This window comes from Protomyctophum bolini (genome assembly GCF_963924005.1).
Source record: "Protomyctophum bolini genome assembly, chromosome: 12".
Taxonomy (NCBI): Eukaryota; Metazoa; Chordata; class Actinopteri; order Myctophiformes; family Myctophidae; genus Protomyctophum; species Protomyctophum bolini.
Window position 1 is genome coordinate 42019985 of NC_137873.1, and position 17431 is coordinate 42037415.

Genomic DNA, 17431 nt, shown 5'->3' on the forward strand with positions numbered 1-17431 from the left:
ACCCTGCCACCCTGGGTGGGCAGCACCGGGCAGGCATGGGGATGCCCTCAGCCGTAGCTAACAGCACAGCGCTCCATAGTCTCGTGTTCTCCCCTGTTCATGTGTGTGCATGGCGGGTAAGTCACAATGCGTGACCGTCCAGGCCTCCATCATGCCATCTGTAATTAGACACGAGCCGATAGAGCTGCGTGACTCGATAATAAAGGGACTGTACTGCGATGAGGAAAAGGAAGAGGGGGGAGAGACAGACGAGAGGAAGAGATACGGGCGAGCAGCGAGACCGCCAGAGAAACACAGAGCGAGTGTGACAGCGAGAGAGACAGTGAGGGACGGTGACTTCAAAAGGGGCTGAGACTCAGGAAATGGATAGTAATTAAAGGGTACAACTAGTTAAACCAAGAATTGTTTATAGGAAGAAAAAAAAGACAGCACACCCGTCCGTGTGTAGTGAAGGGCGCTCTTATCATCATACATCAGCTCATTCTGGCCAATCACAATTTGCGTCCTCACAATAAAGCCAAAATCAGCCAATCCTCTAATTATCATACAACAGCCACGGGCGTAGCTTAACTCCTTTAGCGTCATCTAGTGTTAGCATGTGCACACTGCCCAAACGCCGCCCGTCTGCTCACCACTTCCGGGTTAAAGGGGAAGGTGGGGGCCTTTGTGAAGGAGTCAACACCACTCATTAGCTCACAGCCTTTAGCTAGCAGTACAACCAGCTACATTGTCTCAGCGATGCGGTACAAACTCACAAATGATTTACGATCGTTGGGTGCGCGGCGGCCAAATATGGACAGCTCTCGAACCTTTGGAGATACAGCGCATTGAAAATCCTGTTATAATGGAGACTCAACGGAGCTAGATTTAAAAACCCCATCGCTGAAGGGGACGAGGGCTCTCCATACTAGCCGTAGCAACAATGCTAAAAGGTAAACAGACGGACGTGCCTTCATATATGGAGTATACGGTTGTCTACAAACATACGCGTAGATAGCACCAGTAGGTACCATTAGCCTAACCTGACGCTGCCAGATGAGGGCGGTATTGGGGAAACATATTCCCCAACACAACTGGGATCATCTTGGGATCATCTGGGATCTCTGACGGAGTTGAGCTGAGTCAGATCTGCTTCGTACCGAACCAATCAGCGTGAGCTAAGGGCGGGACATGTGCGAAACCGGATGTGAAGCTATATAGACACGTCAATATGATTGGTTGTGTTTGTACGCCCACACGGTGATAGACAGACGCTCCCATCCAATCATCTACCATGTATCTTGAAAAAAAGGAACAGCCCCGTCATCGAATTTGCTTCCGCGATCCCAGATCCCAATAAGCTGTGAAACAAATTTGTGTAGCAAGCTTTTTGGATCTGGCAGCGTCAGGTTACCATTAGCCTAGCTACGTTTATAAACGTAGCTGGCACAGAAAAGGTTAACAGGTCCAAGTGTTTTATCTCTCGAGTATTTCACAATGTCTGACATCTCTCTACCAGCCACCTGTATAATATATACACAACAGGTGTCAATGGCACATCTCCCACCCAATCACGCCGGGCAATCACAACTTTTGTCTTCAATATTGGCGGTTCACAAAAAAAAAAACCTGAAAGCTGGACACAGGAGGGGCTAGCGCCCCTCCAAAATAATAATAATGATGAATAGAGCAAGGGAACGAGGTCTTACTCTTCAGCCTGTATGGAGTCCGCAGGGGCCACATAGTTACTGGGGATGTACCCCTTCTGTCCCGAGTTGATGGAGCGAGCCTCCCACCAGTCACCTTCCCTGGAGAGACAGGAGTTAGAAAACACTGGTTGGACTAACACAACGTGCACACAGTCACATATCTAACAAATAACTGGTTCCCTGGGGAAATAAATAAAAAGTACACAGTGTAAAATGCTATCAAAAACACTAAGAAAGAAATTACGTCTGTAACCTAAAAGAAGAGATTATGCTACTACTTGGTTGGATTTGATTCCTGCACTAGAATATTTCACAGGATTTGAATCAGAACATTTAGAGCGCCGAAGTCCTGAACGCCACTCGCTCGCTCATCCACTGGTTCGTGGAAGGTTCTCTTTATGGAGAATAACATCTTAAAATCTGTTTGTTTCTAGCGAAGATTTAACAAATTCAGCAGCAGTAACATAACATTAGCATTTCCTCTCAGTTGAACCCGTGCCCCCTCTCTACCGATATTGACGGCAGACTTTGGTGCTCTCTATAAAGCTGTTTTACAATTTAGAGACAAGGAACCGACCAGGTGCTCACCGGAGACGTACGAGTCATAAATAAGGTTAAAATAGTAAAAAAAAAGGGGGGCTCCTGGATCAAGCGGGACAAAACATCAGATAAAAAAAGAGGAGATCCGGGCACTCAAGAGTAAAAAAGGGAAGAATACTTTATTAAACCAACATGTTTCGACCTATAACGGTCTTTATCAGGCCTCATCATCCGTTTTAAAGTCTGTTTCTTAAAGGCAGCCCCCCCCCTCCTCCTCCTCAGGAGACTTGGCTCAGATCTGAACCCATTTGATTACATTTGTGTACAATTGGAACTAAACAGTTACAGACCCGGTAAGGGTCCATTTGGACACCTGGTGGTACCCAGATCCTACTTTGAGAAGCACTGTATTATTTATGGTGCATAGAGTACATGTTCTGGTATAGTATTCATCCAAGTAGGAATAGCTAATGTACTCACGTATTATTGATAATCTGGAAGCGATCTCCTTTGTTGAACGAAAGATCGTCTGTAGTCCTCGCTTCATAATCGTACAGGGCCACGAAAAATGTTACTCCACCTGAAAAGCACAGGATGTCTTAAGGGCAGTTCACGCCAAGGCAAGCACTTGAACTACTTTATATTGATTATACATTTTAAATGTTTTGAGTGGAGTCCACAGCACAACTAAAACGACAAAAGTGGTGAAAACTCATGAATGATAATACTAATTAATGTCACCCCCCACACGTACACTTTTTTCCCCCAAACAAAGTGATTTACAGAACAAAGTAAATGAGCAGCAGGATAGCCATTAAATTATAAACGGCAATGTAAAAATCACATAACAAAATAATTTGAACAAGAACAGACGGGGGGTGCGCACGCCTATCCGAAACACCAAAGGTCCGACGTGTGGAAATCACCCGTCACTCCAACATGCGTTGGTCCGACATGCGTTAAGTCATGCTTGTGGTTAGGGTTAGGTTAGGGATAGGTTGGCGGTCTAATGACTGTCGGACCTTTGGTGTTTCGGAGCTAAAGCCTGTACCCGAACAGACAAAACTAAAATAAACTGGCAAATACATGAAGGAAAATAATAAAGATGTGATTTAAAATAAGTTATAGTGCTTGGCGTGGATAACCCTTTAGAGATGGTACGATAGGTATGCATGACTTTGATAGAGCTTGTACATCTTAATAGTATGATATCTAAATAGAGCACAAAGAACTGTACTTGTCCAGATCTTCCTTCTCACTGACTGTTGCTTATGTTGTTGGCTCGATAATCCTTTATCGGTTTAGAAACAAGTTAACATTTTCAGTATGTTTTAAAATAAAGAGATAAGGTGTATCATTGTTAAATGCCTGTTGACGTTTAAATGACTTCATTGCAAAGTCCATATAAGAACAAAGAATGTCCTGGAAACTAAAAAGACAACATGCTCACTCACTACTGCAAGTCACCTCGTGCATAATGGAAGGTTTGCCAAACTTTTCAGGCAGAGACACCCCCAAAATAATCATATTTGAACCCCGGTCCCCACAAACACTTGGGAAAATACTAAATAGCAATAACTACAAAGTGTACACAACGTCTCTTTCTTTCGTAATATTTGATAATTCGCCCTAATGTGGAATTAAAAAAGGTCATAGAAGTCATTACATTGTATCTTTAAAAGTGTGCAGATAGTACTGTAGATACCCTGAATACACTTATACTGTATGTTGGTTTGCTAATACTGTTGAGTGAGAAAACGATTATCCTCATTAACCCATTCTGACCTGAGATCAGATTCATACGAGGTTTCCACTGGACACACACTGGTCTGATTAACCCATTCTGACCTGAGATCAGATTCTAAAAATGTCAGTCGTTCTTCGATTTTTCAAAAATAGCAGACCTACAAGCTCGTAGCGCGCCACTCGGTGGCGCGCTATGAGCTTGTAGGTCTGCTATTTTTAAATAGCTAAAGCATAACATAATGCTAACACCAAAATGGGTTCCCGGTCAGAATGGGTTAAGCTAATGATCAGGGGACCGCCACAAATAACTTGGGTCCCATCCATCCATCCCACAGTTTGGGAACCACTGCTGTAACGACACGAGGGAAGCTTAGAGATGATCATACTTCTCATCAACGTGTGACGTGTCTACGGAGTGACAGAATGCAGAATGACAACCCAAGTCTGATGCTTGTCTTAAGGAGGATGTTGGATCTAAAACAGCCCCCAGGATCAGATGGACAGAGACAAAACACACAGACGTTTGTTTTGTTTGTCTGGACATGGTTGCAGCAGTTGCATTTGTTCTTCATTTCAGGACAGGGACCACATCATATCTGATTCTGTAAAGCACTTTGAGCTGCATTTCATGTCATGAAACGAGCTATACAAATAAAGTTTTATTATTATTATTATATACACTCGCTTTATATATTTCAGCCATTTTCTCTGCACTGCACCACTTTATTACCGTCACCGATTAATCAGTCAATGCACGTCAATTTGCTTTTTTTTGCCAAACACTACGCCAGGTGTTCTGATGGTAGAACTGTTGCGAGACCTCACAGACTTTATGCATGTATTGTTGTCTTGTTTCAAAAGGTCTAATTTGCATAACAGCTGTTGCTCGTAAAGCATTTCTTATTCTTTTTCTAAAAGATTATTTTGGGGGGCATTATATGGTTTAATTAAGTATAGAGAGAGAGACAGAAAACCTATAAAGGCAAGTAGAACTGGGCACCATTCCATTTCGGGTTCATGATCTAGTCGGGGAGCGGATGATATTGCTACGTCATGTTGTAGTATCGTTTTGTAGTCATCAGGATGATATCGTTACGTCATGTTGTAGTATTGTTTTGTAGTCATCAGGATGATATCGTTACGTCATGTTGTAGTATTGTTTTGTAGTCATCAGGATGATATCACTACGTCATGTTGTAGTATTGTTTTGTAGTCATCAGGATGATATCGCTACGTCATGTTGTAGTATTGTTTTGTAGTCATCAGGATGATATCGCTACGTCATGTTGTAGTATTGTTTTGTAGTCATCAGGATGATATCGCTACGTCATGTTGTAGTATTGTTTTGTAGTCATCAGGATGATATCGCTACGTCATGTTGTAGTATTGTTTTGTAGTCATCAGGATGATATCGCTACGTCATGTTGTAGTATTGTTTTGTAGTCATCAGGATGATATCGCTACGTCATGTCGTAGTATTGTTTTGTAGTCATCAGGATGATATCGTTACGTCATGTTGTAGTATTGTTTTGTAGTCATCAGGATGATATCGTTACGTCATGTTGTAGTATTGTTTTGTAGTCATCAGGATGATATCGCTACGTCATGTTGTAGTATTGTTTTGTAGTCATCAGGATGATATCGTTACGTCATGTTGTAGTATTGTTTTGTAGTCATCAGGATGATATCGTTACGTCATGTTGTAGTATTGTTTTGTAGTCATCAGGATGATATCGTTACGTCATGTTGTAGTATTGTTTTGTAGTCATCAGGATGATATCGTTACGTCATGTTGTAGTATTGTTTTGTAGTCATCAGGATGATATCGTTACGTCATGTTGTAGTATTGTTTTGTAGTCATCAGGATGATATCGCTACGTCATGTTGTAGTATTGTTTTGTAGTCATCAGGATGATATCGCTACGTCATGTTGTAGTATTGTTTTGTAGTCATCAGGATGATATCGCTACGTCATGTTGTAGTATTGTTTTGTAGTCATCAGGATGATATCGTTACGTCATGTTGTAGTATTGTTTTGTAGTCATCAGGATGATATCGCTACGTCATGTTGTAGTATTGTTTTGTAGTCATCAGGATGATATCGTTACGTCATGTTGTAGTATTGTTTTGTAGTCATCAGGATGATATCGTTACGTCATGTTGTAGTATTGTTTTGTAGTCATCAGGATGATATCGCTACGTCATGTTGTAGTATTGTTTTGTAGTCATCAGGATGATATCGCTACGTCATGTTGTAGTATTGTTTTGTAGTCATCAATCTTCCGGAACTCCCTTTTCCCTCAAAACGATGTTTCTCAATAAAAGCTACAGGCTATACGAGAGCTTTTATTGTTATTCTTCCGGTTTGAGGGAAAAGGAAGTTCCGTTTGATTGTTCCTGCATGATGACTACAAAACAATACTACAACATGACAACAACGATATCATCCACTCCAGACCGGTTCACACGGCACTTTTGGAACAGAGACCAGGCTTTCCTCCGAGGTGGAAAGCCTGGTGAGGCGAGGTTAATACGGCAGTGAGAAGGCAGACATGTGAGACATTACATGATGGGAGTACGTAGTTTGATTTTAACGTGGGTCCTTACAACTCCAAGTAGCATGTGCTTAGCGTGTTCTCTGAGGGGGGGTTGAGTACCGAGAACCGGTGCCATACTAGAATGGGTTTTGGCACCATTTTAGATACTTGCGTCATTTTATCAGATAAATCCCAATCAATACATTAGTCGAGTAACTTCATAGGTCTCAGAACAGATAGCATACATTCAGTTTATTCCCTCCATAGGCAGTGGAACACAATAAACTGTTTAGTGCTCGTAATGCTGCAGGCAAGTATAGTGCAAGTTTTGTTGTAAAGTAAGTAAGAAAGTAACTTTATATTTTAATATTGTATGTTTAAGCTACCTGCTCTCATACCATGCACAAACTCTTAACTAAAATGTGTTGCATGCTATGATGGTGAGCACAGCAATGCTGATGTGACATCATAAACTTCAGTTTAAAACACTCCAATCTGTGTCTTGGGAATGCCAAGTTCCCACTTCTAATCAAGAAGAAAAGAGCATCCACTGTGTGTGTCACCCACAGTGTACACACACACACACACACACACACACAAAACTCACTTGCAACCACAGCAGGGAAGGGGCTGCTCACGGACACCGAGGTGAAGGAAGAGGAGGCACCGCCAAACGGCGTCATGACCGACGAAGCCCCTCCGAAAGGCGTCAGAGCGGCGGCGTGGCTGTTGTAGCTGTTGTTCTGGCCCTTCATGGCCGGGGAGTGGCCCATGAGGGTGGGGTCCGGCCCGTAGTGGCCCATGTGAGCGCTGAGCGGCGTGGCCGTCGAGTTCTCCGGGCGGTACTTGAGCGTCGGGCCCTTGTCCTCTTTGCTCCTGACGCAGCCCATCCTCAAGCCTGGGGAGAGAGGACGGATGGGGAACATTAGCTTCACCAGATTAGTCTATATATACATACATACACACACACACACACACACACACACAAGTGGAATTATTACACGATACACACCCAAATACATTCTACTGTGCAGTGTTAATCTGCTATATGAAGTCAAAGTTGCACTGTGCGTCTGTTGCGGGCACACACAGAATGCCCATAGCATCATGTTGTCAATGCATTGAATGCAACCCTGGCAGCAAAGAAAGGGCAGGCTGGTGATAATGTATTAAATGTGCGAAATCTGTGTCTGTCGTTCCTCTCTCTATCCGTGTTTCCCCACCAGCGTATCTCAAGAACTGTCCAACCAATCGACTTCACACTTGGCAAGTGTATCCCGAAGGACCCGAGGGAGTTAGAGTAGTGCAGCATGATTCTTGCTCAAAAGTGAATCTCGATTTGTTTATCCCCCACAAAGTAATGAGATCACGATTCTGTACACAATTTAAAAAAGAAATCCATGAACATCTTTAGTTTAGTTGCTGAACAAACACACATAAAAGAATGTGGCACCTGGAGCCAACTATACTATAACTTTAAACAGACAACATCAAAGTGCATGACGTAAACCTCTCTTAAAGTCTCTCTCTCTTCTAGCAAGACTCAAATGAATTGGACAGCCAACTAGTGCTGCACGATTCTCCTTCAAATGAGATCACATATTAGGTGTTCTGAATCTAGATGCCAATCTTTTTTCGATTAATTGTGCAGCACTAGAGTAGAGCCGGTCGGATCGGCGGCTTGTTCAGAAATCCATCTATACATTCCCAAAGCTCTAGAAGTCTGTGCCTTTTTTTGCCAATACATGGAGCGATCTCTGCATGGGTCTGTCTTTGTCCCGACTTCCTTCTATGCCATGTAGTATGGAGATTCATGACGGAATCAATATTACATATTAATGACATCATAGATTGTTCTCCAACTAGAGAGCGGGTATTCTGATTCTGACAACATGTACAACTGTCCTCCATGCTTGAGCAGGCTGTCAATACGAGCTGTGTTTTTGATGCTACTGAAACAGGATTGGTCTGGTAGGCCTACATGAGTCATGTATGACAACATTCAAATATGTTATCTATTAGAAGGCATTCCAGTGGAAACACAGCTAGAGAGAAAGGAGAGAGGAGGGAGGGAAGAAAGAGGGAGGGAGGGAGAGAGACGATTTCACCCACGCAATAACATAAATCGTCTTAAAGTAAAGTTGTTGTTTTTTGAATTTTTTCCTATGTAACACACCGGGAAAGTGGGCTTATATGAGCTGAAAATTAAACAAGCTATGAAACACCGAAAGGCAGCGAGAACTCCGTGATGGGATGTTTGTTATTGGCGAGCTTCATGCCATTGTGTTAGGCTATATTCTTCTGACGTTTAGTCTTGTTGCCGACCAATTCAGTCTAGACTGAACTGGTCTGGCTGAAGCCCTGTCACATGCCTCAAATGCTTCATTGCTTAGCCAGCCAAACTGAAACTATATCATCATACTACAGCCTCGTGGCAAGTTCAACCGTCCCTCAGATCAAGCCAGCTATCCATCCACTAACAGCGATCAGAGCAGCGTCACAGACAAGCCCCACCGTGTTCCAGGAGACTCAGAAATCACTGTAGAGAGCTCAGCAACTGAAATAGTAAATACGGAATGGTCAATTAATTTTGTAAAAGATTGTCCATAATTGCCTATTTTTCTGTGAGTGTTCACAACAATTACACATTGATTTCACAAGGGCAGGAGCGAGGAAGTTGAGGAGGAACACTCTCCTACATTTTGTTCGCCCATTTCGGCCGGACGTCGAAATAAATAAAGATGTCTTCTAAATTCTGACAGTTTTCTGAAATACCTAATGTTTCTGTATCAATTCATGTCAAGGACCCCCAAGATTATATGTAATTGGCCTCCGACACCCATCTGAAAATATGTAGTTCCATGGACCTCCCAGAAGCAAAGAAAAGCAAAAAGATTTGAGTTTAAAACGTTCGCTCTGAAAGAATATATATACTGTATATATATTCAAAGGTTTGCGCCACATTTTCACTCGGTGCCGCGCTATGAGCTTGTAGATCTGCTATTTTTTATGTGTGTGTGTGTGTGTGTGTGTGTGTGTGTCACAGTGATCAAAGCAATGCAGTGACTCAGCTTTCAGACATGACCCTGGTGAACACGACTTCAGAGCACGACTTCAGCCCACGCACGCACGCACCTGTGTGTCTATTGATAACACGCCTGCCTGCCAGCCAGCTCGTGACAGATGAGCTAAAGCCTTCCGGCAATCCCCATTTCTGATGACTCACGTTACCACAGTTCCACTACGATAAGGTTGACTGACTGGTGAGGGGGTGAAGAGGTTGAATTCATTCATACTTCAGAATGCAAACAGTAAAACAGATGGCATGATATTAAGGCAGGGAGAAATAATGGACCGGTACCCGGCACCATCTGGGTTTTCCCTAACACTATAATACTTAGTTAGGACACAGCGTATACGTAGCACCCATTTGTGCAACAGTGTTGTTTTTGGCAGCAAATTTTGATTTTTGTTTTAGTCATTATAGTCTTTTGAATAGTTTTCATTTAGTTTTAGTCACATTTTAGTCACCTGGAATGTGTTAGTGTTAGTCTAGTTTTAGTCGCCTAAGATTTTAGTCTACTAAATCTACAGTTGATTTAGTCGACTAAAATGTATTTTGGTGGGCATTGATGCCCACCATCGATGCAGCGCGACGCGTTGTGAGCTTGTAGATCTGCTATTTTCATAATGCAACCAAGTGTAAAATGACTTATACTGGATCTCTTGTCCACTAGTCCCTTCCTAACATTTTAGTCTAGTTTTTATTTGTTGACGAAATTGTCAGTATATTTAGTCTTAGTTTTAGTCGTCATAGCACAGTTTTCATTTAGTTTCCATTTAGTTTTCTTCAGTGGAAAAAGGTAGTCGACGAACATTTTTCGTCTTAAGTTTTAGTCGACGAAAACAACACTGTTGTGCACAGTGCCTAAGCTGAACAAATGAGAAATATGGACGTTTTAATATGCAGCACACAGGCAAAATAAATGAATGAATAAATAAACGTTTGTGCGTCTGGGTCAACAACTTGGCTTATGAAGAACGCCACTCTAATACGACCACATGCACCGAGCCGTCAATCTATAAATCCAGTGCTTTGAGATGGATGGTTTATTGATGAACCTTCAGCTCTTACACAATATTGATCCCGAAAAGCAATTGCTGAGTCAGCAGAAATGGAGGGAGGGAGATGAAGAGGGGGGGGAAATGGTATGAAGGACTGGAGGAGAGGATGTGGGGTAGAAAGGGACAGGGTGAGTGGTACAGACGGACTGGAGGAGAGGATGTGGGGTAGAAAGGGACAGGGTGAGTGGTACAGAGGGACTGGAGGAGAGGATGTGGGGTAGAAAGGGACAGGGTGAGTGGTACAGAGGACTGGAGGAGAGGATGTGGGGTAGAAAGGGACAGGGTGAGTGGTACAGAGGACTGGAGGAGAGGATGTGGGGTAGAAAGGGACAGGGTGAGTGGTACAGAGGACTGGAGGAGAGGATGTGGGGTAGAAAGGGACAGGGTGAGTGGTACAGACGGACTGGAGGAGAGGATGTGGGGTAGAAAGGGACAGGGTGAGTGGTATAGAGGACTGGAGGAGAGGATGTGGGTTAGAAAGAGATGACAGGGTGAGTGGTACAGAGGACTGGAGGAGAGGATGTGGGGTAGAAAGGGACAGGGTGAGTGGTACAGACGGACTGGAGGAGAGGATGTGGGGTAGAAAGGGACAGGGTGAGTGGTACAGAGGACTGGAGGAGAGGATGTGGGGTAGAAAGGGACAGGGTGAGTGGTACAGAGGACTGGAGGAGAGGATGTGGGGTAGAAAGGGACAGGGTGAGTGGTATAGACGGACTGGAGGAGAGGATGTGGGGTAGAAAGGGACAGGGTGAGTGGTACAGAGGACTGGAGGAGAGGATGTGGGGTAGAAAGGGACAGGGTGAGTGGTATAGACGGACTGGAGGAGAGGATGTGGGGTAGAAAGGGACAGGGTGAGTGGTATAGACGGACTGGAGGAGAGGATGTGGGTTAGAAAGGGACAGGGTGAGTGGTATAGACGGACTGGAGGAGAGGATGTGGGGTAGAAAGGGACAGGGTGAGTGGTATAGAGGACTGGAGGAGAGGATGTGGGTTACAAAGGGACAGGGTGAGTGGTATAGACGGACTGGAGGAGAGGATGTGGGGTAGAAAGGGACAGGGTGAGTGGTATAGACGGACTGGAGGAGAGGATGTGGGGTAGAAAGGGACAGGGTGAGTCAAGGTGTGGGAATAATGAAGGGGGGGAGAGAGAGAGAGAGAGAGAGAGAGAGAGAGAGAGAGAGAGAGAGAGAGAGAGAGAGAGGGAGAGGGGGAGAGAGAGAGAGAGATTGGGGGAGGGGAGGATTAACGGTAAAAGATAACGCGGTGGGTTGAAATGTGAGAACGTGAGATTACAGACCGATAGCCATCTGCGGATGTTGTGATTGTTTGCACACAGAAGCAGCAGCGCTGCCCTTTGTAGTGCATTATAGAGTATTAGCAGTGTGTACAGTACATTGTCCCAGTGGTACAGGCGAATTAACAATATTATGTACAGTACACGACTACACACGGGGTTGTCTTTGGACTGGCATTCCATTCAAGGTTACGTTGTTTTGACAGCATGTGATGATCTTTTTTTTTTAAATATTGCAATTAAAAAATAGGCATGAGTTGCTTTTAACCCATTTAGACCTGAGGACAATTCTACAAATGCCTTCTAAATCCTGACAGTTTTCTGAAAAACCCTGTTTCTATGTCAGTGGTTGTCAAACTATTTAATGTCAAGGACCCCTAGAATTATATGAATTTGGTCGCCGACCCCCATCTGAAAATATGTTGTTCCAGGGACCTCCCAGAAGCAAAGATTTGAGCTAAAAACGAACATTCTGAAAGAATATATATTCAAACATTTGGGCCACATTTTCACGATTTTTCTAAAATAGCAGAACTACAAGCTCGTAGCGCGGCTATGAGCTTGTAGATCTGCTATTTTTCAATAGCTAAAGTATAACATGATGCTATAAACACCAAAAGGGGTTCCCGCCCAGAATGGCGGCGGGTGGGCGGGCAGGTGGCTTTCACTAAAACAAGATTATTCAGACAATAAAACGTAACAGATAGTAGATACATCTTCTGGGAATAGTAACATTGCTTACTACAGAACCGTGCCCATCTGTCAACTACATCTGAACCGCTAAAGCCCTATGCTCCAGTTTTTCAAGCTAGCCTGAAAATCTGTCTTTTTCAGCAAACACCATCGTGCCACAAATGAGACTGAATTAGACTCCGAGTCGAGTAGGATGAGAGAAAGCATAAACATGTAGGCTATCTGAAAAATGTTGCCCCAGGACTGAGGAGAGGACGTATGAGCATGGAATGCTTGACACAATGCGTTATCAGTGCTGGCCTTTATATTACTTCTGCAAACTAAGGTCACACACTCACATGGTAACAAATTAAGCCAGAACAGAAGCTATACTGACTTTAGGAAATAAACTAGTACTAACATGAACAGCACCGTTGACCCCGTCTTGACCTGCATGTCAACCTTTCCATGCTATGCTATTCATTGATTAGGGCATGTCACTGTGGCTGAACTACACTGCTCTACACAGTACTGTACTGACCCCTGACTACTACAGACTAATGTTGGGATATCGGTCGGATCAGATGCCAGGGTGTAAAAGGTGTAAGTTTGTGTTGTTTACGCTGTTTACATATCGCACGCACAGACAGACAAGACAGGCTGATGGCGCTGTTGAGAAAGGGAAATAACTCCATGCCAGGAGGTGGCAGTAATCTGCAGTGTAATGACAACCGGCCCGGAAGTCAATTGAGCAACTACAAACAAACAGATGAAGCATTTTCCCTTTCTAGGACTATTAATCATCACGTAAACTACATTAGAAGGCAAGTGTCGTCTGGCATGAAACCATTTTGCTGAATCAATAAAAGGATTTATTTGCATGCACTGTAGAGGATAATCATGATTGAAGCATATGGTTGCAAAATGCACTATACTCTATACTTTTCTGCATATAAAACATTTGGTTACTTTAATATTATTAGCTGCTAAAGTTGTCGATCTGTTATGATCATCTTGGCAGGCATTAGCCAACTACTTTGGCACAGTCCAAGGGCTGGCCGGGTGTGAAACGGGCATTATCTTGGGGGCATTAGGATGATTCATTCATAAGACAACAAGACTGCCATTGATGAAAATGGCTACCAACCAGGCTTTTTGAAATACTTCCCTCTCAAATGATATGCTGCAAACATGGCGAGTGAACAACATAGTCTTCTTCACAGAGAACCATGATAGAGTGAACAAAAGGAGATTCCTCTGAAGCGGAGGCTGACATTTTGTCAGTGTCTCTAGGCTAGTAGCCTCTGTGGTATGCTGACCCCCATGCGCCCCCTCTGGCTCTTTCCCATCATAAGCACTGCATTGATTTACATTTTCTGTCACCACAGTCTTCTCAAGTGTTAGCCTAGTCATTAATCAATCCCACTTTTCTTAACATGGCGAGTATACTTTGAATAAAGAATAAGAACGTTTCCATCTGAGAAATAAAATACAAGCTTTTTCACTACAGAAGCAGGCTTTTGGTAAAAAGCCATTCATCTCAACAAAAGATAAGGATTTTTTAACACGGTGACATTGGGTATTCCCCTGTATGTAGCAGAGGGCTCTCCCAACAGCTCTCCCTTCCTGGCCTGGACTGTTGCATCTATGCACATGCTAATGCTAACATCTGAAATGTTAATTGAGTCCGCCTACTGCCAGTGGCAACCAAATGGGTCATGTAAATGAGCAGTCCTTTGATCAAATCACAAGTACTCTTATTACCAAAGATGTCTCCACAGAACAGACAGCAGTTACTGTCATTCAGAAACCAGTAGCTCATGCTTTCCAACATTAGGCTGTGAAAACCCAAAAAGGAGAGATTTTCTGGGGTATCTGCAAATTGCAACACCCCCACCCCCATAAAACCCTACACTACAATAAATAGAATAAATACAAGGATGTGCAAGTAAAATCACACCGTTGTGCATATTATCCCCGTGTTTGCACAACAAAATAATACATAATTTTGTTTTACAAATCAATTCCCTCTAAATACCAGTAGTTCTTATCAGCCACTGGACTAGTGGTGGTGTTGTTTATCTGCAGATCTTCTTTTCTTTTTTTTGGTAGACTAGACTGGGATGTTTTGTTTGGGGCTGTATTTTTAAAAAACAAACAGATGTTCTCCAGAATATGGATGCCGAGTTTCAAGTGGTTTAAAAATGAACGCCCTTTTTTCAGTTATTCTGTTAATATAAAAAAGTAATCCATTGGATAATCGCCAAGAAGATAACCGATCAGGCAGGCCTACACAGAAACAAAGCCACATTTGTGCGTTCATATACATCGATGTGACATTCCAGCGTTCCAGAATAAATCAGATGCATCAGGCATGACATGTGTCAGCATTTAGTGACAGCAGTCGTCACTAGATTCTATACATTTTGACTACCGTTGTTGCCTATACATTTATTTCACAACAGTCTGACGATGTAGCAGACTGCCATCTGCAATTTGCTCAATCTCTCTCTCTCTCACCCTCCCTCTCTCACATGTGGGCACACACAACTAGACATGACAGCCAACAGTACATTTCATAGTGAAACATTTTACAACGATAGCCTATATGCATAGGAGGCCTTTGCTATGTTTCACCAGTTTCAATTGAAACAGGCGTCCACCCTCAGGGGGGCCTCCAAGCTCCAACTAACCGTCAGGTGTCAGTCAACCCCTGCCCTCTCTCTCTCTCTCTCACTCACTGCCTTACTCTCTCCCACAATGTTAAGTTACACTTATTTCCTGTTAATAGCCTGTGTAAAAATTGTGCGGCGGGGAGACACTTTATTGTGAAGGGACGACAGGATGAGGAGAGGTGTTGTTGCTGTGTAATTGTCGAGAGTAATGGCTGCACACGATATTGAACAGTCAAAACTATTTGTATCAATACACCTGTATCAACAGAATAATGATGTCATAGGTAGCCTATGGAGACCTCATATTTGGTCTTGAAACTGGCCTACAGATTGCTAAGGCCGCCCGGCCCTGCCTATATGCATTACTAAACAAAATACAAACTCTAGTCTAAACATTCCTTTAAAGTCATTGGTTTAAAATCGTTTTTGCCATTGTAAGGTCAGGACTCAGGACTGACTTGTGTGTGTGTCTCGGCCCAGATTTTCAGTCCAAAAAAAAAAGCTTCACATTTTTGGATTGAAAATAAAATACTGTGTCTTCATGTTGTCAAAAATAGCAAAATCACCACATATTATGATCAGAAGGGGGGCGGTTAACTTCAAAGCAGCACAGTGCGAAGACCGTAGACGACGGTCACACCCCTCTCTCTCTAACCGCCAATTGGGCCCTGTGGAGTGATGATGGGGCAACATTTCTACCCTGGGCCTGAACAGCTTGAGATGAACAACGAGAAAGAAACAGTCTAGATACTGTCTCAGATAGACAAGTGTGACGTCACAGGTTAACCCATTCTGACCGGGCACCCATTTTGGTGTTAGCACTATGTTATGCTTTAGCTATTGAAAAATAGCAGATCTACAAGCTCATAGCGCGCCACCGAGTGGCGCGCTACGAGCTTGTAGGTCTGCTATTTTTGAAAAATCGAAGGACGACTGACATTTTTAGAATCTGATCTCAGGTCAGAATGGGTTGATCAGACCAGTGTGTGTCCAGTGGAAACCTGGTATGAATCTGATCTCAGGTCAGAATGGGTTTGTTGCCCATGTGCGTCAGTGCATGTGTGGTAGATTTTGTTCTAGTGCGATAGAATGCATCTGTAGTCCATCAATCCATTCTTGATCTCTGCTGAGACAAGCCAGAAAACATTAGTCTGTCTCTCTTCACATGGTTTGTGCAGTTCTACACAGTTCAACTTGAACACTAGCATTCCTATTCAGGGCATGTCAAAATAGGCAAACATTCAGCAAAGAGTGCCAAAAACAGGGGAAACATTCAGAAGAAAAATAATAATAATAATCACACCCGTGTGAACTGTGAAGTGAGGGCCACTCTTATCATCATACATCATCTCATTCTGGCCAATCACAATTTGCGTCCTCACTTTTCCTTTCCTCACTTTTGTCTTAAATGTTGGCGTTTACACAAATCCAGAAAGCTGGGCATAGCTAGCGCTATCATCATCTTACAACATTGAGGAGGGAATACGGTATAGCTTGGAGCAGCTATAAATGTTACTTTATTCAATGGTCATCGAGTCATACAATTATTTTTTCAGGATAGATAGGTGATCATGTAATGATGATGTAAAACAAACTGTGTCAAAACAAACGTTTTTAAAACAAAATTAAACCTGTATATAGGAGCGCCCCGTCAAAAAAAATAGTGGATCTAACAAGCTCACAACTGAGCTTGAAGGTCGGCTATTTAGGGTTTTGAGATCTAATAGCACAGTGAGGTGCAGTGAGTTAGTTAATGGGATACAGTTTGGCAGGCTTGTACGAGCCTCCCAACAAGAACAAGCATGACTCAAGCCCACATTCTGACTAAATCAGACGTTGCAACCTCTGGGTGTTCTGCAGGGAGAGGCAGTGCAACCTTTGAGCATAATTACGTATTGTGTAATGTTTGCAGTTAGTCAGGACAGAACTTATACCTCCTCCCATTTTGACGTCCTGTACAACAGCCGTTGTTTGTGAATCCAATACTGACGTGAAGCCTTTTGAAAATGAAAATGACGGAAACTATTAGCAGTCTTAGTGCCAAACAAACAGGCTGCAACTTCCCATAGACAGCCCCATTCATCGAAACAGAAAAGTCCTATCCGATTGTATTAAACAACATCGTCAAACTCACCAACATTGCAGCTGTACGGA

General features: G+C 43.2%; 1 protein-coding gene across 1 annotated transcript in view; it reads right to left on the bottom strand.

Moving 5' to 3' along the window:
* yes1 (YES proto-oncogene 1, Src family tyrosine kinase) overlaps positions 1-17431 on the bottom strand; it is a 38023-nt gene that overhangs the window by 16194 nt on the left and 4398 nt on the right. The window contains exons 2-4 of the mRNA XM_080778782.1: positions 7119-7409; positions 2709-2808; positions 1689-1787 (exon numbers count right to left, since the gene is read on the bottom strand). Coding sequence (XP_080634908.1) covers positions 1689-1787; positions 2709-2808; positions 7119-7401 — 482 coding nt within the window. The 5' untranslated portion in view covers positions 7402-7409. The remainder of the gene's footprint in view (positions 1-1688; positions 1788-2708; positions 2809-7118; positions 7410-17431) is intronic.